This window comes from Astyanax mexicanus, chromosome 3 (genome assembly GCF_023375975.1).
Source record: "Astyanax mexicanus isolate ESR-SI-001 chromosome 3, AstMex3_surface, whole genome shotgun sequence".
In the NCBI taxonomy this organism is placed as follows: Eukaryota; Metazoa; Chordata; class Actinopteri; order Characiformes; family Acestrorhamphidae; genus Astyanax; species Astyanax mexicanus.
Window position 1 is genome coordinate 32,924,177 of NC_064410.1, and position 21,542 is coordinate 32,945,718.

Consider the following 21,542-nt stretch of genomic DNA (forward strand, 5'->3'; position numbering starts at 1 on the left):
AAATTTCTAAATTCCAAAAAAAAAAAAAGTTTATTCTCATCGCTTTTACAATCACCTTTTATTTCCACTATATTGAGGATAATCCTTATTTTCAATACAGCCAAGTATTTACAACTTAAAGTGGCAGTCTGTATTCTTTTGTTCTAAACTGAAAACAAAAGCTTTTCTGAGTGGAGAAGGGATAAAATATTGTATTTAATGGTACCAGTGTGCTGGAACAACCATCCCTGCTAAGCCTAATATATTCATCCTAAAAAATGGAGTGTCGAGTCGCATCTTTATGTATTTAAGTCACACCTACAGCCTCTAAAAGAAGAAAGTTTGTAGTTGAAGTAAAGTTTCTGACTGATCACACTCTCTCTCTTTCTCTCTAAACAAAACCTGGAATTGGATTCATCCGCTCTAAAAGAAGGCCGCATCACAGTCGCCCAGTTTAAAATGATTCTTCCGCACACTTGGTGCAATTACCTTTTCTCACCAGAGAAGATCCTTAATCCCAAAACTTAGACATCCGCTGTAAAGGAACTGAAAAAATTATTTTAAACTTCAGACACAAAACAATAACAATTATGCTAAAGTGGTAAGAGCATTAGAAAAACAAACTAATAGTTAAACTTCAATTAAGAAGAAATACAATAATGCAGCTAAATCAGATTTTCCCACTTCAGTAAAAACTTGAGGAACGTGACAGGTAATCCAGTCATTAGAGCAGGTCTGATAATTAACACAGTTTATAGAAATTTATCCTCAAAAATAATTGCATAATTTTTGTGTGTTTTAGGCCTGCAACTTATTCCAAGAGAAGTTGAAATGGTAAAACACCAAAGGAGTCCGTGGTGATATTCAACATGTGTCACAAACCCGTGTCTGTAGCTCTTATTAACAAATACACACTATAAACACTTAAACTACCTATCTGTAGAACAGACACATTTTGGACAGGTTTGAAGCCCTATAAAACAACTTGTCAAATTACACCACTAAAGGAAACTGAAAATAATACTGAAAATACTGAAAAAGATATTAAAGATATTACTGTATCATTTTGGAGTAATGGGATCTCAAATTTAAGAAAGGTGTCCATTTTTGCATGAATCAGATTTTGGAGTCTTAAAAAACAAGATTATTAATGGCGTCAACTCTAACAAGGAAAGTCTCGAATAAAGCTAAAATATTAATCATATTCATTAAGTTTAAAGTAATATTACTAGAAGAACTTGGAATAATGGAACGGCATCTTAAAAAAATAATTTGCTAAAGAAAAGGATGTTTTAGAAACCAGTAAAACTGACATTTTAAATTAGTTTCTCTAGTTGTCTTATGAGTTTTGTGTTACCATTATAGACCACATTTTAGAGTCCTTTTAAAGGTGCACAGACAGTTGTGTGTTCAAGACTAAGTATTTGATTTGCTTATACTAAAGGAGTCAATGTTACACTGTTCTACAGATGCATAGTTCTCTTTCTGGTGAATATTTGTTTATAAGACCTGGTTAAATTGTGTTTAATGAACTGTTTTTATAAATAAATGTTAGGAGCATCTGAACTGAATATTAGAGAGCAATCTATGCATATATTACCTTTTTTTAAAAAATCCACTGGATAAGGAATTGCTTAATTTCTTTACTGTGTTGTTCGTTAAACTGACTGGAAATGCATATTTATACATATTGTAAAATAAAATTAAAATCAAAGCCACCAGATAATAATAATGACCATATATTATGAAAATCTTGCCTAGTATTTCCTTAAATTCTAATTCTAAACTAATAGGTATTGTGGTATAGAGTGGACAGTGGACCAACACCAGCAGTCTCTCCAAACCATCACTGATTGGTGAAATCTTCCCACTAGACCTTGAGCAGAGTGGACTCTGTTTCCTTGATTTACAAAAGAAATGTAAAATTTACTGATGATCAGTGATGGTTTGGAGTCGTTTCATCTGCTGGCGTTGATCCACTGTGTTTTATCAAGTCCAAAGTTACAGCACTTCATGCTTCCCTCTGCTAAAAATGTTTATTGGAGATACAGATTTCATTTTCCAGCAGGACTTGGCACACTGCCCACACTACCAAAGGTACCAGTTGGTCTTATATAACATTTTCTGAGACTGATTTTGGGTTTTCGGTGGCTGTAAGCCTTGATCACCAACAATAAAATAAATAAATGCTTTAAACAGATCACAGATCACTGTGTGTGTAATACATCTACATATGAGTTTCACATTTTAAACTAAATTACTGAAATAAAGTAATTAGTTTTATATGTAAAATATAGAATTTAGAATTTTACAGGTGTGGCTTTAAATCCTACAGGTCTCAGATTTTCAGAGTCTCAGAGTCTCAGGCCTCTACAGGGCAAGCATACTGCTTCTGGCCTTTGGTTGGTAAAAACCATCCCCTCCACTCCCCCTCACACACACACAAATCACAAGAGACATGACACAGACATTCATTGTATCCATTTCAGCAGTTTGATTCTCTTCTTTTATTATTCTGAAAGACACAGAATGAAGGAACAACAAACGTTTTTTTTCTCTAACTCCAAAAGGCACCATGAGTCAACATAGGTACAAAAAGAATCACTTGTATTAATCATGAGGTGTTTTCTGAAACGACCTGAATGCATTGGTGTGATTTTACCATCATAACCTTTAAACGTCAGAGAGGATTTACAGGGATTTAAGCAGATCCAAACCCTTTTGATTCAAGCATAAAAACCGAATGTGCAGGAATACTCCAGCTCAGCCCAAACTCCACCAAGCTGCTTCAGCATATTCCAATTAACTTTTAATTTACTGTACACGCATTTAGAGTGATCAAGCTCTGTTCTCTTTTTAAAAAGTAATAGAAATGTGCTGACATTCATTCTCATTATGAATGGTAATCGACTGTGTGCTACAGATCCAGTACTTAGGGATTAGGCTGAAAATGGCAGAGTATTCTCTTAAATATCAGTCTCTCCTATTCACATAGCTTTGCTCAATGAATAACAATTTAGAACCCTGTTTCACACAGACAGAACACATTTGAGTAAATGAATCAAAAGGGTTTCGAGCAAGTTTCCTCACCCTACCAGAAGGGGGTGCTAAAACAAGCCGTATGCAGAGCACCCCACACAGGGATTCAACACAAACTTTCCCAAACCAGGAAAGAGAGAGAAACACTAAACAAGGAAATCATAGCTTTAGAAAGTAAAATAATCATTTACAATAAACAAGAAACAAAAATATCCATCATTGCCTGGTCCCTCTTTTTTTTTTTGTCAGATAAACGCAGCTATGAAGGCATCATAACCCCGTAAAAACTGTCTGCAGAAACCTTGAGAGTTATGAGTAGAAGCGGATCCCTCCAACCAGAGATATAACTTGGTCTACATAACTGAGAGAATATATATGGCGTGTGTTTTTTTTATGTGTAATGTCTGACGCCTGAAAGCACTAGCCCACAATTCATGAGGCTCAGGCGGAAAAAAAAAAACAAATAAAAATAAAACCCCCGATCACAGCAACCGTCACTGAAATAGAGGCATATGTGATTAAACAGCTACATCATCAGCCAACATCCGTATCTGTCCATCACTTGCCTTCCTACATTCATCTGTTGCTTTTCACAAGTTTACTCCAAGCTTTAGCCATTCTGTAATAGGTGAAGCCAAAATGGCACCCAGTCACATCAACAGTTACCTCTGAAACCCTTTTTGAGCGACTGCTCACTTTCTCTTTTTTTTTTTTTTTATTTTAAATCTTTTTAAATCGCAGCATGTCCCGTCTTTAAAGACACCCACCGTCACATTCTGTGATCAACGGCCAACTTGGAAAAAAAAAAAACTGCCACAAAACCAAAAGACACAAGCTTTGCTTTTTTTATAATATATAATATATATGAAAGAAAAAAAACAGTCAGTGTGCAATAATCCTCAGCAAGAAAATCGGCTGTGAGGTTAGCTTTGAAAGCTAGCATTTGGGTTAGCTCATCTCCTGGCTCCTGGCTTACGGTGTTGTGATGTCACAACCATTGGTTTAATATTTTTGTTTATTTTTGGAGCACTATATCTCAGTCTGAATGCAGGCATTGCGCACAGGGCTCGCTGGCTGTTGGAGGTTATTATTACGTTCTTTAGGAGAACCTGCAGTAACACTGGGGTCCGACTCGGGTGCACAAACCAGGCCTACGTTCTCCTCAGTGATGTGGCAAAGGGGCCGTTCCACTCCGCTCGTGCTTACAGCAGCAGAAGCCTGGGACAGAAGAACCGGGGCGGGGCAGTTTTCCAGCCGATCGTGCTCTACTTCAGGTAGGGGGCTGACTGCCCCGGCTGCATTCGAAGGCCTAGAATGCAGTTCGTGTGGACGGCAGGCGTCCAGGTCGGAGCAGCTGAACTCTGAGAAGTGGCTGCAGTGCGAATCGGCCACAGACGGCAGGCTCCCGCTCAGAGAGGGCGAATCGAATTCGCTGGAGTTGGTGCTGCGCTGCTCCAACAGTTGAGCGTCCATGTCCTCTCGCGTTTCGTTTATTTTCGTGCCGCCACTCTTTTTGCGTAGTTTGCCTTTGCTCTTCTTGCCGGAGGAGGAGGACGATGAAGACTCCTTGGCCCAGCGGGAAGAGCCACACTTGCCTTCGTGTGGACAGCTGGAGGAACACATGCCGCCCCCGCGGCCCCCCGTGCTGCTGTCGTCCATACTGCTGCTGCCGCTGTGGTGACGCAGCTTCCCAAGCTTGGATTCCACGTCTACCTGCACCTCCATACTGCTGCCATCTCTGCAACATACACACATTATTCAATTAATGTTAGATTAAACAAACAAACAGTAAAGTGAACTTTCATAAAATTAACTGGAACAGAACTGACAAGACCCAACCAAAAATGTTTATCATGAATCTGAGTATTCTGACCGATGCACTAAAGAAGTTTTATTTCTGTTTAAAATCTGAGACTTTAAACAGGTGCAAACTTCCTTGCACTAATCAGTGTCTAAAGTAACTGGAATAAATTCTAAGCTTGTCTTTAAGCGCTGTTCTGTACTTTAGTCCAAACTGGTGGAGATCATTGAGTTACAGCTTAGGGTAAAATTAGGTAGGACACATTGTTCAGCACGTTCACACAAAGGATTTCACCAACCTGTCCAGAGGCATGTAAGCATTTAGAATGGATCCAGCCATTGCTTTGGTACTAGCGTTGTCACTGATTGTCCCCAGGCTAACTGTGCCAGACTCTCCACTCAGACTGCAGCGCTCCTTCTGGACATCAGCCTGAACCTCCAGCCTGTGGGAGTACAGTAGAGAACATTAATGCGTGTGTGCAAAATATATTTAACATTTTATATATTCATGTTAAGTATGTGCACACAACGCTTAGAAAGCCTGTAATAAACAAAACACATCTCTCCTGTAATAAAACTATTCTCAAGGCAAAAAAAAATCATAATACTACATGTGAGTACATAGATATGATTATGCTTCATTCAGAACATCTGGTTCAAATGCTGAAGTACAGGAAAAATGCTAGCACTTAATTTAATTTGGGAAAAGTTCCCACAGTTTGTTTTTATAAAGTAACTCTGTATACATTGGTTTCTTTTTGCTTTGAAATAACAATAATGCAAATTCTGGTCCAAAAGTTTTAAAAGCTCTCATCTTTCACAAATAAGACCAGTCTAAACACACTGATCATAATTTGAGTTCTACTGCCTGACGAGAAGTGCTTGCTTAGACCCCAATTATGTACAATCACTATGTAACGTGAAAGTAAACACTCTGCTCTAATAGTGGCTCTGAAACTACATCAAATTCAGACGTGAACCAAATATTAGTTGGACACATTTCTTTGTAAAAGTGATTTAGATGGAAATACCCATCCTTTAACATTTGAAAGGTAATGAAGATAGAAATTTTAACAGCACTGCACTCAATTGAAACAGTCATTCAATACACTATTTTATAACACATCAATATGTTTTTTTTAAGGAATCAAACTTAAAAGGAGGTCATAGTTTGACATCATTATTAACATACTAAAGAAAATTGTATTTTCCTTGTATTCTTTTTGAATGTTTATTCTCATACCTGTTAAAGCAGTTAACCATGGCACTGCCAGACAGACTGCCGGTGATGCTGGCTCCTGCGAGGGCCATGGTGCTGGCGTTTTCACTCAGGTTGTCTCTCATGGCTCCGATGCGCTCCATGTGGCTTCCGCTAGCGCTCAGGCTGCCAGTCAGTCCTCCCACACTGCCCTCACCGATGCTGGGGTTATTCCTGGTCTCTGCAACGGACGTTGTGTCTGTGGACAAACAAATTGTTGTCATAATTCATATCAGTAGTAAAAAAAGGAAGAGAATCAGTAACAAAACAGGAGGTGCACAGCAGGTGTTAACCTGATTCAGCTCTTTAGTTAATTACCTGTGTCACTGAGATAACCAGTGTCCTCAACACAGGAAACCCTTTAGCTCTAAAAGCATTTCAAGGGTAAACTTAAGAATTTTTTTAACATTGAAATTCTGAAGCACTTTGAAACTAAAATACAGAAAGTCTTTGGTACGGCAGATAAAAACATCTGTTTACCGAGAACTTTTACAGAGGGCTAGCAATATAAAAACGATGTAGCCAATACTAATGACTTTAAACTGATGTACGAATAAAAATGTTGATCAAAAACCTAAGGATTCTAAAATATACCAATATTTAATTCTGTTTCAAATTTAAAACTTTAAACAGGTACAAACCACCTCGTACTCAGCATGTAAAGTAAATGGATTAAAATCTACGCTTGTCTTTAAGCTCTGCACTTTAGTCCATGTTTGTGGATAACAGTAGGTCATGGAGCATCAACAGCATAACCGTAATTGTAAAAGGTACCGTTATACCTGACATTTAGTGAAAATATTTTGCATCACAAATGCTCTTCACTAGTGAGCTGAAGGCATGTAATCCTTGAGCTCAGTGTTTCTTTTTCCTGGTACAAGCAGTGCTTTGACAAGGACAAATTCAAGGAGACAGACATGTTTCAAACTGGAAAAACATTAACAAAGTCACTCAAAGAAATCAGCAGAAATAAAAAAGTGTACTGGCTGCAGTTTAAAAACAAGAACTGAAATGACAATGTATAAAATACACTAAGCTACACTTAAAACAAAAAAAGAAAGAAAGAGGAGAATAAAAGTGCCACACTTTAATTCACTCACCAGTTGCAGGTGCACCGCTCCCCACATTCATGTCGTTTTCATCATCAAACTCGATGCGTACACCTTTACCATTTCCTGCTGATACACCACAGCCTCCACTGCGACACAGTGAGATGGGCACCACGCCATAAACGTATGCCAGCATGATAGGGACTCCAATACCTAAGCGCACACAAACAAAAAAAAAAAGTGCGAACGCACAAGAAGTCTTACTATTTATTTTATTTATTTATTTTCACAGACTATTTTAATAAGCTAATCATTGTGAAATCTACTAAATGAGATCTGTTATTAAACTCTATTCTTGGATAAACATTAAAAAAAATATGGCCACAAAAAGACATCATTACAAGAAAATGTTACTAATTACTCTACTGCTGTCTGTTTATTTATTTTTAATTTTTTTTTGGATACAGTATTTGATGTATACAGTATGTATTTTATAAGTGCTTAATACAACATGGACAACTAATTTGTTATTTCTTATCAGCCAAATGCAGATTCATTATGAATCTCTTCCTGAACAACAAGTAACATTTCCTCATAACTTCATGTTATCGGACAGGGTGACCTTTGTCTCGTTGGCTGCAGACTAGAAGGAAATTGGACGTTACTACTGGAAGTTGCATGAGAAGTAAGCATCTGCTCACCAACAGTCACTGCAGCCACTACGGGTGACACAATAACGGAGAGAGTCACTCCACCCGCTATTACCAGGTTCCTCTTGTGCTTTGAGATGTCCTTTCCCTCGTAGCGGTTATGAATCTAGAAAAAATATAAAAAAAAATGAATAAAAAAAATAAAAACTGCAGTTAGATAAACACCATTTAACCTGTTCAACTGGAATTACACAACACTGCTTTATGTACCAACAAAAAGTACCCTAACTGAAGTACGACAAGTATCTCGACTGCACTCCCAGCTTATAAAATCTCAATAGTAAAGCATTAATCATATGAACTGGAAGCTCTTGAGAAATTAAAAGTGTGCCCAATGTAAAGCAGTGAAACTGTATTCTCTTAAGTAGGGGTTCTTAACTGGTCTCGGTCCAGGACCAACATTTTCTCAAGGTCATTAAGTCGTGACTCACTTATGTTATATAATACAAACCAAACCAAAATGTATTTTTGAAAATAGCTTACCAAAACTCATTTAAATATACATATGCATGCAAAATGAATTTAAAAACATTTTGTTTTTTTTATTGTAGTCACTTGTATACATGTAGTTGTTGTCTCTGCATATCTCTGCATTCAGAGTACATTAATACATTAATAAGAAACACTTTCACTTGAAATCAGATAAGCATTTATTATTTTAATTTTTATAAAATGTATTATTTATTTATTTTAACAAGTTGCCCAGAGTGCGTCTGTGACGCACCAGTTGAGAATTGCTCTAAAATGATGTTGTGCAATCTGATGATTTTGGAAAAAGGTAGCATGACAGAATGGAAAATGCAATAAGATTGTGAAAACACTTAAATTACTGTTGAAATAGAGAATAAATATAATAGAATATTAGAGATGCATGTTAAGATTTAGGATTTATTTAAGTGTATATAAAGCTGTATGTAAGTGTGCAGGGTGCGCTTCATATTATAGTTGCTCATGTTCTAGTAGAACACATATCCAAGCCCACTCATATTTAATTTATCTGCATTTATTCAGCAGACGCTCTTGTCTAACTTACAGAACGAGTGCAGAGCAGATGGCTAAGTGACATAATCTAAACCATGTAAATAAGCTGCAGCACAGATAATAACCTCACATTCAACAGCAGATGCCATTATTTACAAGGTAACAATAGTAAACAGTGGAAAAATTGGGCGAGATGGCGCCCACAAGTGTACTAATTTACTGTATTATTTTTCGCTACATATGAATACATTTTACAAATCAACTGCAGTATCTACAAGTCCTGACAGCATTAAAAGAAAAAATATATAAAATCCACCACAAACAAATACAATAAAAAAGATGGTAAACATGAAACTAAAAGATAAAAATAAACTAATAAAAACAAAACTAAAAGAAACTAATTTGACTTGTCTGGAATCCAGAACATTATAAAAAAATATATTTATCTGGAACCAAGCTGACATACATACAAAGCTAACCACACTGGGAAGCTTAGTTATATGAGAAGAATGTGGAAGAACCAGTTCACTCTTCTGCCTTCATCTGTACAAAAACCACAAGACACCTACTTCTTAAGAACTATAAATAAACAAAAGAACATAAAACACCACACCTTTTAATTAACGATAAAATCCACACCAAACATTTAAAGTTATCTTTTACTTTAACTCTTTATTAGCTTTTTCTTTTCAATTTTTATTCGGGCCACTTTCCTGTGACATAATCTGATATGCGATATAATGCAACTCCGTCTGAACAGTCAGATAGGAATATATGATTTAATGCCAATTAAATAAAAAGATCAAGGTTTACAGTGATGGGATGGAGGTAACAGACATTTGAGTGTGATCTGTCTGTGCAACTAAAATGAAAAAGCTCCATGTTTAACACTGCAGTCACATTCGCCTATTTCTTTTCAAATTTCTTCCAAATAAAATAAAAGGTTAATAAATTAAAGAAAAAAATAAACCAGGATTTGGTTAGGAAATTAGATTAGGGCAAATTTACTGTTTGCAGCTAGAATGTTAGATGGGTTAAATGAATGATAGATGGACAAATACAGATAGATGAACAAACAGATAAACAAATACCCAGCCAGCAAAATGATAGTTACACAACTAGATGGACAGATTAAAGGACAAATGGAAAGAGACATGAATAAATAGATAGAGCTACACTTACATCTGTAAATCTGTATTATCTAGCAAAGTGTAAGACCAAGCCAGACTGTCTGTCTTTGTCTTTCTGTTAGTCTTGTCTCAGATATTCATGCCATTTTTTTCACAGAACGTTCCACAGATGGATGTAAAGATACAAAGTGTGTTTTGTTGTTTCTTTCTTGACAGGCTGGAAAAACCCACACAGTTGCTGGTATGTGTGTGGTGCTGCGTATATGTTTCAGTTTCTTTTTGAAAGTTCTCACCTCCCTCAAAACTTTCAAGTTCACAAACCTGCCCGCACCACATTTACAGATCACCTACAATCATAACAGAATACAGAGAAAATACCTAGACTACACGCTGACAAATAGCTGCCCAGGCTGACAGTGCTGTTCAATGAGTGGGACAACTTTCCATGGGTTAATGGATTTTTGTACAAGTTCACATTTTGCTTCATTGGAGATTATTTCTAGGAATACACAGATGTGGAAATTCTTGACTGATACCAATTCTCAATACTAGACATACATGTACAAAGATATTTGTAACTTACATAGCGATCAGACACCCCATTATAACTTTAAAACTATATATATATTAAAAAAAAAGAACAAAAATCATTTAAATCAAATCACTGTAGAAGTTGCACGGCCAATGTTAACTTACTGTTGTATTATGGCCAGCACCGTCTGCTCCTTTTCCGCCATTTAATAAATACATCAAAAAATAATTGGTTTAAAATATTGGCCAAAATAGCTGATGATTCTCAAATAACCAATTATTGCCTGATAGCGATATAACAAAATTATGAATCAGCAGTGCTATTCTACTTAATTTACTTCAGCAGCGCTTGTCTAATAATGTCCTGTACATATGCAGTATTGACAATAAAAGTACTTGACTTGACTAATAAATTTACCTCAGCAGTGCAATTTTAGTCATATGTTTACTAGGGATGCACAGATTTTTGGGCAGCTGCAGATATAAATGTGTATATCTGCATCGGCAAATACATACATAACTACTACACACCCTGATATAACTTTAGAACTTTATCAACACTTTGCCCGCACTGAGACACTAACATGTTACTGCTCTTCATTCAGTCATCCATGCTGCCTTATGCACTTGCCCTCTGGATTTCATGTTGCTGCTACTTCCCTACGCTCCTATTTCAATTATGCGCATTTATTCGTATATTAACTGTTTTATTCTTATGTTATAATTGATTCTTATTTTATATTAAATAATAGCTCTTTTGGGTGGAACTGGGCCATGAGATAACAATTTCGTTCCACCTCATGTACCACGTGATAATTTAACATTTTTTCCCCTTAGAATTGAGTGTTTTTTTTTTTTTATATTTTTATGGTTTCACATTTATCTAACTGGTCCTTACACATATTGGTCACTTTTGAAAATTAACAGGTTAAATAAAACAATATTTTTGAAGCAGTACAGCCAGTGTCCGTCAACTGTAGAAGCATGGCCAGCATTGCTTGGTCCTTTGCCAACAGTGGTCAATACTGGTGTGATATTGTACATCCAAATTTCATTTGTATTTTTTAGTTGTTCTGTTTGGGACTTAAATTAAATTCTATATCTGCAGGTTGTGGTAGTCTGTGTAGTCAGCTGCTAACAGACAGGCTAGCCAGCTTGTTTGGGAATATAATAAAGGATATCCCTAGCACTGACTGCTAGCAAGCTTGTCAAACTGCAGCCTTCCACAGTTTCACAGCAAGATAGCATGATCATCAGCTGCTACATGATTATTGTCTACTACTATTATTTCCTGTGTGTTCAAAAAACCCAAACAAATGGCATGGCACCTACCTTTCTGCCCACATACACAGGAATACCAATGATCATGGCAGGGATGGCGATGCCAGCAATCAGTGCGATGCCAATTGGCGCACCCACCAGCGTCCCCAACTGCCAGAGGATTTTCTTCTTCCGGCTCCAGGGCTTCTTACCCCAGAATGTGCACCCTGAAGGGCTGCGAGAGGAAGGGAGAAAGAGGAGCTTTAGATGAAACATCTCACCAGGTGGCCGTGACTCAGTGTCAATAACGCAGTGGGCTCCAATCCCATTCCCCAGAAGCCCATTCACTGTGCATTTTTATGCTCTCCTTTCACCAACACACGATTCAGCTCAATTAGAATGAAACTAACGTCATGCCTAAATGACCACGCATGCTTCTTAAACGGACATTAAAATGTGAGTGTTTGGACCTACAACACTTTAAAACAACGCGCAATTCAATGAAGCTAATCAGAACAAAACAGACTTACATAAATCAGTATTAAATCAGTATGAAATAATCCCTGACTGCTTTATATGTGGACATTACAGAAATAGATTTATTGCAAGAAAATTGTAGGATACTGGCTCTTTAATGTGTTTGTGTTTTTAGGTGTGTTGTAGTAAAAAACGCATAAAACTGCACAAAATGGGGTACCCAGGCCTGGCATAAACAGCCAGCACTGCATTTCTTCAAGCATATGTGGTAACTCACCTTAAGTAGTGCAGGTCAGAGATTTCTTTCATGCAGAGCCAGCAGAACTCGCAGCCACAAACAGCACACGTCATGTGATTACAGCTACCATCATTCATCTTGATGATGTAGGCGGCACAGCGGGGACAAGGCTTTATGTCGTCTGCTAAATGAGACAATTACAGAGACACACTTCAGTAAGAGGCTGCTTTGCAAATGTCTTCTGTAGAAAAGGCTGTAGAAAATTTAATTTAACTGAAACCAGTTTAGTCTGATTACACACATTTCTCAGGAACATTATAGCAGCTCTGCCGTCATGGTAGAAAACACAGAAATAGTCACACCGAGAGAAGCTTTGTGGTCCTTCTGTGTCCATGTGATGGCAACACTGATTTTTTTTTTTTGTTCCAAAACAGATCATTTGATAGAGATCTAATTTCCAATACATTTTAAAGCCACGATTAAAAGGTATATAGAAATGAGAGTTTATTTACTGACCACAGCAGATACCATGCTGATTTAGAAGAGATAGGCTACCTAAGCATGACAACTGTCTAAACAACATTAAATGATTTGGAGGTAATACAGAAACTCCGTTAGTAATATTAAAATGTTGTACTTTTCTATCTTCCATCAAGTCTTAATGATTACTGGTTTTAGTAGATTACCAATATAAAAAAGTCCTCACATTTTATTGTTATAACCAGTGAATGATAAGCATTTTTATAATGGCCAGGAATGAAAGGTGGATCTAAAAGTTCTTGCTGTCCTAGATGCCCTGCCACATTAGTGTCGTGTATTTATAGCACTCTATTTATTTATTGCTGTCTTTATTGTCCCGTGTGTACAGCAACGTTTCACGTATCTACGTTCCATTTGGCCCTGTGTGAAGTGCTCTGTGTTGCACTATGGGTCTGAACAGGGTTGGGTGGTATCCACTTCTTTCATACCGTCATACCTTGTCCAAACATTACCACGGTGTACAGTATTACTAGGGCAGGGATTTGCGTTATCTGTGCAAGCCCTCTGTTTATGTGGATACAATAGCATCAGACTTTGCATTCTTTTTAAACTGAAACCTTGTCAGAGAGAGTAAAGTCTCAGCCAGTTAACAAGATAGCGTTAGCCAACCCCTTTCAGAGAGCACCCCTGTCCTGTGACTATCCTAAAAACACACAAATCAATTAGCTATTTTAGCAGCTAGACACATAGCAAAAATGTAAATACCTCTGTATACCGTGTTACAACTCTTCCCCCCAACCCTAGGCCTTAACCATTTCACACACAAGTTCTATTGATTACCTGCAGCCCCGCTCTCCTGGCTGTAGCTGAGTGAGGACGATCTAAAAGGCCGCAGTCGGAGGCTCTGAGCTCTCTGCTGTCTCGCAGCATCGCAGGTTTGGTTTGGGTGCCAAAGTTGTTTGCAGTGGTAACAAAACTCCGTCCCACAGCCATCGCGTCCACACGTGATCTTTGGGCAGCTGGCACAGCCGAAGGCAATAACTGCATACCTGAAACAATCAAAATAGACAAGAAGTTAGAGGTGAAAAAAGAGGAAGCATAAACCCAAACACAGAGAACTGCAAATTCTCTAATTGTAGCAAAAGCTACAGTTTGAAACAGAAATGGCCTGGCAGTAGAAATGGCGGCTTCTGGATGAACATGAAGGCATGTTAGGTATTGTCTTATTCCAAAAGCGGTCAAACCAGCAGCTCTGCTCATCCTTGCCTTTCCATCTGCAATCACTTTAAATTTAACTGATAATCAACCATAGTGCTTTACAGTCTTAGTTAACAGATAAGAACTACTATCCTTTTTATTTGACTAATTATTTAGTACATACAGAGATGCATAAAGTACTAGAATCCCAGGCTTGAGTAAACATACAAGTGCTCTATCCAAAAAAAGTGACTTGAGTACAAGTTGAAGTGTTCCTTAAGTGGAAGTACTAAAGTATTTAACTGAAAGTAAAAGTGCAGTACTGTGTTATTACAGAAAGCAGAGGGAAAGGCAGAATGGGAGCAGCTCAGTGATGAGCAGTTTCATCAAACACAGTGATGGTGAAAGTGTGGTTCATCTACTTCTGGCTCTGGCAGTGATGTCTGTTTGGAATAACATTAATTGTAACGTAAAATGAAGCAGCACATTAAAAAAAACTGATGCAAATTATGAAAATAAAAGATAAAAGTGTGAGAAGGAGAAATATATATACTCCTGTAGAGTACAAATACAGCCTTTTAATACTTTAGGACAGTAGTGAAATGGGTATTATTTTTTATCGTTGTGTATTGAAAGATTGATATAAAAAAAAGGACAGGAAAATTCAAAGTTTCAATAGTTTCAATCAATAGCCCACTGCTAATACAACATGATAAAATTCGAGGAGCAGAATTTTCCAATCATTTTTATACAGGTCAATATACAAAAATACAACCATTAACAAAATTGTATTTATTTAAAAATAAAGCTGCTTTATCCACCAGTTTTAGATTGGGTGCTTTAGAAGGGAATAGATTTAATGAACTTGCTGTAATTCATTTTGACAGATGTTGCTGTTCTGATTGTAGCTGCTGTGTATGGCTTGTAGGTGCTGACAATACTCACTTTATCTTTCATAGTGGATACTGAATCAATTATAGTATATGCTGAAAAGTTTATTCAATTACCTACTAAGAATGATTTAGTATTTACTACACATTATTTAGCAACCACTTTGAATTATTACTACCAAGTTGTGGTGTATCCCCTATGAGCTTTTCAGTAAATACTGTACACTATGAATGATTCAATAATAGCAAAAAAAATTTAGTATCTCTTTATTCGGAATATACTACTAATGATTAAAATTCCCAGTTAATTGTTCTGTTTCCATCATGACATACTCAATACCTGCTATTAAGATATTTAGTTATCTACTATGATTTTGTTTCCTAATAAGATATAACTGAATGGAGCTTTTTCAGATTTAAACAGTCAACAGTTAATAGTGCACACCAGAAAGTGTTAACGTAAAGCACTGAGATTTCAAAAGGAGTGTGTGTTAGTCTTCAGACGCAGACAGCTCCTGTGATTAATTCCAGTGTTAATCCTCCTTCATGAGCATCCCTGACTCATGGGTGTAAAGCTCTGACCTCACAACTATTCATTTTGATTACACCTCTTCAGGACACGTTCCCCTGTCTGACACAGAAATGTTTTTTTAAATTCATTATGATTCAGATAAGATGATTCAGAAGTTAGTTATAATTCCTGATTATAGTTCTTCAAACCTGAAGGCTGTAAATAAAATGATTTCGATATGGATGACATGTCCAAAACAAAAAACAAACAAGAACTGATGACCACAGTACATACTGGGACATAACGCTGGATTTAATTGGTTTCTGCAGTCACACACATGGTCCATAGTTTTATCTAATAATTGACATGGACCTGCAATGTTCCATGACTGAGGATTGTCATGCAAAGCTGCTGTAATCCTTCGGATCAGATGTAAAATTACTGGCTAAGCGCACAAATTGGGTAAATTCTGCAGACATGAACACATTGCTGCTTGATTTTATTTATATTTACTTATTATGACAAAATATTTGCAGTCAATACACTGACCAAATAGTACCAGGATGCAGCACTTTATCCATGTTTGGCTCCATCCTCTCATTTGATCAGAAAAAAAGAAACAGAATTTAAGCGAGACACATTTATTTTTAGGGTAACCATTACGCAAATAAATCCACTGACCAAGCAGAACGGAACACACTATTTGAGTTGGCAAAGCAATTAACACAAGCCAGCTCCTCTTGTCATGGAAAAAGTAGCTCACTAATGCTTTACTAATGACACTGTTCTTCAGACTTCATTATTAGCACTAAGTACTGCATATTTGAAACCGTAACTATTGAAAACAATATGTATTTTTTTAACATGTGGATATCATGTTTAGGCTGATCAGAAATAAGATAATCCACGAGGCTAAAGAAATACAGCTTATGGTGAGGTGTTAAGATGTTTAGTACTCTCTAATAAACTTGTATCTGCAGTTACTGGCACTCTGCTACTGTAAATATGGACTAATACCAAGCAGGAGTTTGGAGAACCCCTTTTACTTAACAACATGGCTGTTTTTCCACAAAAAGACAGAAAATACTAAATATAATATTACATACATGTCTGGGAAAGCAGAAGCACATTTCCAGCCACCACAACATGAGCATGTGAGCGCACACACACAGACACACAGACTACAGTAAACTGAAGTATAAAATATCACCACACAGCCGCATGCTGTTTCACATCATAAATATTTTAGCATAAACGTGCATGCATGGTTCCTCAGCCTTAAAGGCATAGAAACTTAATTTGATACCCAAACAAAACACAGGTCATACATGCCCCATGTATAAGCCTTTTTATGTACTCCATAACTACTCTTGATGTAAGAAATGATCCATTTCTGTAACACTAAAGCCTTCAGATTTATGTTTTGGTGCCCATATGCCCCAATCACCCATAATTCACTTTGTGTGTAAGTATCTATATATAATATGTTCAATACATATTTTCATATACATTTCATAGGTCAATACCTGTGTGTAAATATTCTGGAAATTAAAAATGAAAGAAAAATGGGTGCCAAAAACACACACGCACACAGTTCATTTCTCAGCAGAACCACAGAGAGGGTGATAAAAATTCTCCCCTCCCAAAACACACCCTTGGTCACAAGGAGGTGAGAGATGAGTGGTGCAGCCTGTGCCTCAGTTTAACTGTAAACACTTACTGGACCATCTCTCTGCAGGGTGTGAACAGGGGGGAAAGGACGGCTCAGATAAGTCATGCTAAACTCCTCAGTGAAGAACCCAGTCTTCTGTTCTGCTCTTTTTACATATGCCAGTCAACACCTTGATTTGATTGGTGAAAACAAAATGAACATGACTGATCAGTGCATCTATACACAGTCGACCAGCAAAGATACATTGGGTATTTCATGTGTGCTTATTTAGTTTGCAAAACAGACTGCATAAGAATTCAGTAACCAATCAGGTTAGTCATTTTTCCCTAATATATTGTTCCTTTAAACAATGTGTGCGCTATTGTGGACTTTTATTATCTACAATTAATAAATCAGTATAAAAGCTTTAAGGCTTCTATGTTCTGATATTTTGACACAGGTAATGAGTTCTAATGAGTTCTAGTCCTTCTAATATAAGAAATAAACCATGAACATATGGACTGAAAAGTGAACGGTTGGCTTGGAAACTCAAAGTCTGTTGCTGTTAAAAAATATTGATTGATGGGGGCCTCTTTAAACATGGCATTTCACAAAGATTTTTGCATTGTTTTTCTTTTTTGCCCCACTTATTTTCAAACTTAGGCATTGAATGTGTTGCAGAAATCCTGTTGAATCCCCTAGTGTATATATTTTTTATATGGAAATTTAAGGAAAGTCGAACTGTCAAACTGATCGAATCACTTTTATGACAGCACACACTAATCAGAAAGTCTTAACCAGCAAACACAGTGATAAAGCAGTGTGTTAAAGATAACACACACAGAGAGACAGTAGTGTTAGCTAGCAGATGAATAGTAATCAGGCAGGGGTGAAAGCAGCGGACGGCCTGCTGCGCTGCTGTAATGGGCTGATGACAGAGACTCTATTCAGCCTGACAGTGTCACCAGTGTCAGCCCTGAGAAAGTGCTGATGACGGCACACTGCACTGCTTTTGGCTGGAGGCTTTGCTCTGAATGTCAAACTCTGTAATTCTCGTCCACACAGAGCAGAAAGAGCTTTCTCTGCGGAGAGAATACCTGCATTCCTGACGCATGACGGCACGGAGCGACACGGCATAGCGAGAGCATCCTGCAAAACTTTGGCAAAACTACAGCACAGTAAACTGTAAATGTCTACACACTTTTGTCATTGCATCCATCATCATAATCAGAGATCCAAGTTAATGAAATAGATTTCAGCTATTTTTTTTTTTGTCTTACCTACAATATGTACTCTGGCGCCCTTCGTGCACTATTAATTGCATATGCTGTAAACATTGCTGGACATTTATTTACTTTTTCAATTAGGAGACACATTCACAGATCTTTATATACCAGCACTGAACCATCTGTCAATACAAATGCTACAGAAAAACAAAATCATAGCACATCCACAACACAACCCAGAAGTTTACTCACATCAGTAGCTATAAACAAAATGAACCACAGATCTCAGGCATTGCCAAAAAGTGTCCAATAAGCATTTAAAGAGCACTAAACATAGCACAGCTGTAAAACATGCATAGTGTTAGTAAGAGTGAAGCAAAAACCTATGTGAAACAAATCGATTTGCTGAAATATCCTTTTGTAAAAGTTTGAGTTATAAAAATGGATCTGCCCGTTAATAAATTAAAACTTTACTTTTTGTTTTGTGCCATAGTAAAGCATGCTGGAAAAAGAAGAAGAAAAAAAATACATTGTAACACCCTTTTGATCAGTTGGACTATAATAACTCGCAGGTAGTAACAGAGCTTTCACAATCTCTGTTTTTCAGCACCAAGATAAAGTATTTTGATACAGGTTAATGCCAAAATCAAGAGGGTGAATCTCTAGTTATGAAAACAGCCAGCATGAAGATGCACCTTAAATCTATGTGGTTTTCTAAATTCTAAACAGTTAAACTTACTTAAACTAAACACAATTACACTTACAACCTCTAGAGTTCACACCAAATCCGCATTCAATGACTGTTTACATCTAAACCACTAAGCAGGAACTTTTAAAGATCAGTGGAATTCCCCATAAATTTACCACCACAGGATGTTCAGATGATCTCTATTTACCCAACGCTTTTTAGGACAACCATTCATTCATGTCGTTATCTAATAAGTCTGTCGTGTGGCAGCATGGAAATGCACAGAGCCAAAGGCATCCATTTTCAGATCAACCTTTCGAATGAGGGGAAAAAAGTGATCAGTGATTTTGAGTGTGGGAAGAAAATGGTGCATGGTGGTATTTACTGTCTTCAATGGAACAACCCATTTAAAATCTGTTTCTGTAGGTTAACCTTTTTATGGCCACAATTTAACCCATCTTTTACTGGTTTCTAATTCCATGATCACATCACATGAAGTCTCAAAGCAAAAATTGGTTTCATGAACACAAGTTCAGTGTTCTTCGCTGCATTTGAATTACCAAATCTAAAACAAATATAATTCCTACTGGCAATTTTATGCAAAGTTAAATTGGTCCTGAAAAATCTGCAAGAGTTGTGTGACTCCATCATGCAAACATGGATCAGGGCCTCAAAGGAATGTCTTCAACATGTGGAATTCATGGCATGAGGAACTGAGGTTGTTTTTGGATCAACCAAGTAGTATTACAGTCTTCTCAACAAAGTAGTTGGAAAGCTTATACTTGAAATATTTAAACTGCAGTCGATGACAACCCTGTTCTGCAATGTCTGTCTACATCTCTTCCACAAAGTCCAGCTGCTGACGCTTCGTCACACTCTTCCTTTCATCGCGCTGCTGGAGAACGCACACACGCTAGGTCTCCAGAAAGACTATTTATACACACCCACATACGGGTGAAGAAAGACAAGGAAGACGACCAACTCTCTTTCAAAAGGCCGACAGGCTGCGAGTGCTCACGTGCTTTAGACCAGGGGCCAAGTACTACAAATGTAACCCCCTAAAATACACAGTTAGCTTTACTATATTACCAAGGACTGCTATTATTGTTTGTGCTACTGTAGCCAAGCAATGCACCTAAACATAACCACAATGTCAACTCTACTAACCATAACATCTTAACCCTAATCTAAATACAACCCCAACTAGGGTTGCAGCGGTAACCGGTTTCACGGTATACCATGGTATTAAAATGCACGGTTATCATACCGTGTGTGTTTGCTTATTACCGGTAAAACGCAAGCCAGCGGAGAAACTCAACCGCGCATGCGCAACTCTGCTCCGCTTCAGCTACTCAGCCCTCCAGCACACAGCGGTGAGAACGGCAGAAAGTGCATCAGACTAAACAAATCTCCGTCCGCCTAAAAAAAGGCTAAACTAAAATCAGCAGTGTGGGACTATTTCGGAGACCCGCCGAACGCACCCGAAGATGGTTATCCGATTTGTAATAAGGTAAAGGTGGACATACGTCAAACCTGTTCTCCCATCTCCGAGAACACCACCCCGCTGTGCAGCGCAAAGTATGTGTTTAGTTTAAATTTTAATCTGAACCTAAATAAAACCTCTTTGTAGTCGTGCACAGCCCATGCGGTAAGCGCCCGCAAAAGCGCTGAGTTATCCGAAATTTGGGCACGCAGGTACAGGCGTGAAGTGCGTGCTACGATGGATTCACGTGTCCGTGTAAAGGTCCTAGCCGGACTGGATGTGAAAGACGCCATTCATTTACATGCGTTCATTTTCAAATTCTGACGTGCCTGTTTTTCATATGTTAAAACCAGACTCGGTGTGAAAGCCTTAAAATAGAAATCTCTATTGTCAGATCATGTCAGAAATAAAATCCCCTCTTTCTGCAGTATCTGGTTATATACCAACTTGGCAGTAAAACGGACGTTTACAACAGTTGTTGATCAGACACTGACCCAGGCTCAGTTTATCAGATATTAAAAAAATTAAACTTAAATAATGTAATTGAATATTTTAAATACAGGATCTTTACTTCTTAGAGGACATGTAATGTGTGTGTGTGTGTGTGTGTGTATATATGTATATATATATATATATATATATATATATATATATATATATATATATATATATATATATATATATATATATATATATATACATACACACACACACACACACACTATTTATGCCCTTAAGAGCAGTGGGAAAACTGGTTTCCTTCACCTGATGGTGTACAGCTTATTTTTTTAAAGGAGAACTTAAAATTATAGTTTTTACAGGTTTCTACAATAAATAGTTAATTGAACAAAAAAACTTTGTTGTAATTTCTATAAGGGTCAGTTTAATAATATATGTAACAAACTGTGATACCGTGATAACCGTGATACCGCGGTATTTTCTGAGAAGGTTATCATACCGTGAA

General features: G+C 37.3%; 1 protein-coding gene across 3 annotated transcripts in view; it reads right to left on the reverse strand.

Moving 5' to 3' along the window:
• Window positions 1–3,417: 3,417 nt before the first annotated feature.
• Window positions 3,418–21,542, reverse strand: part of rnf19a (ring finger protein 19A, RBR E3 ubiquitin protein ligase) — a 43,146-nt gene continuing 25,021 nt past the window's right edge. For 2 of the 3 annotated variants that reach the window (XM_049476380.1, XM_007230815.4), the window contains exons 3-10: window positions 13,773–13,981; window positions 12,492–12,636; window positions 11,810–11,972; window positions 7,827–7,941; window positions 7,177–7,338; window positions 6,062–6,275; window positions 5,118–5,261; window positions 3,418–4,756 (exon numbers count right to left, since the gene is read on the reverse strand). In XM_049476380.1, the coding sequence (XP_049332337.1) occupies window positions 4,048–4,756; window positions 5,118–5,261; window positions 6,062–6,275; window positions 7,177–7,338; window positions 7,827–7,941; window positions 11,810–11,972; window positions 12,492–12,636; window positions 13,773–13,981 (1,861 nt within the window). In that variant the 3' untranslated portion in view covers window positions 3,418–4,047. The remainder of the gene's footprint in view (window positions 4,757–5,117; window positions 5,262–6,061; window positions 6,276–7,176; window positions 7,339–7,826; window positions 7,942–11,809; window positions 11,973–12,491; window positions 12,637–13,772; window positions 13,982–21,542) is intronic. The other variant, XM_022683052.2, reaches the window with a different exon arrangement.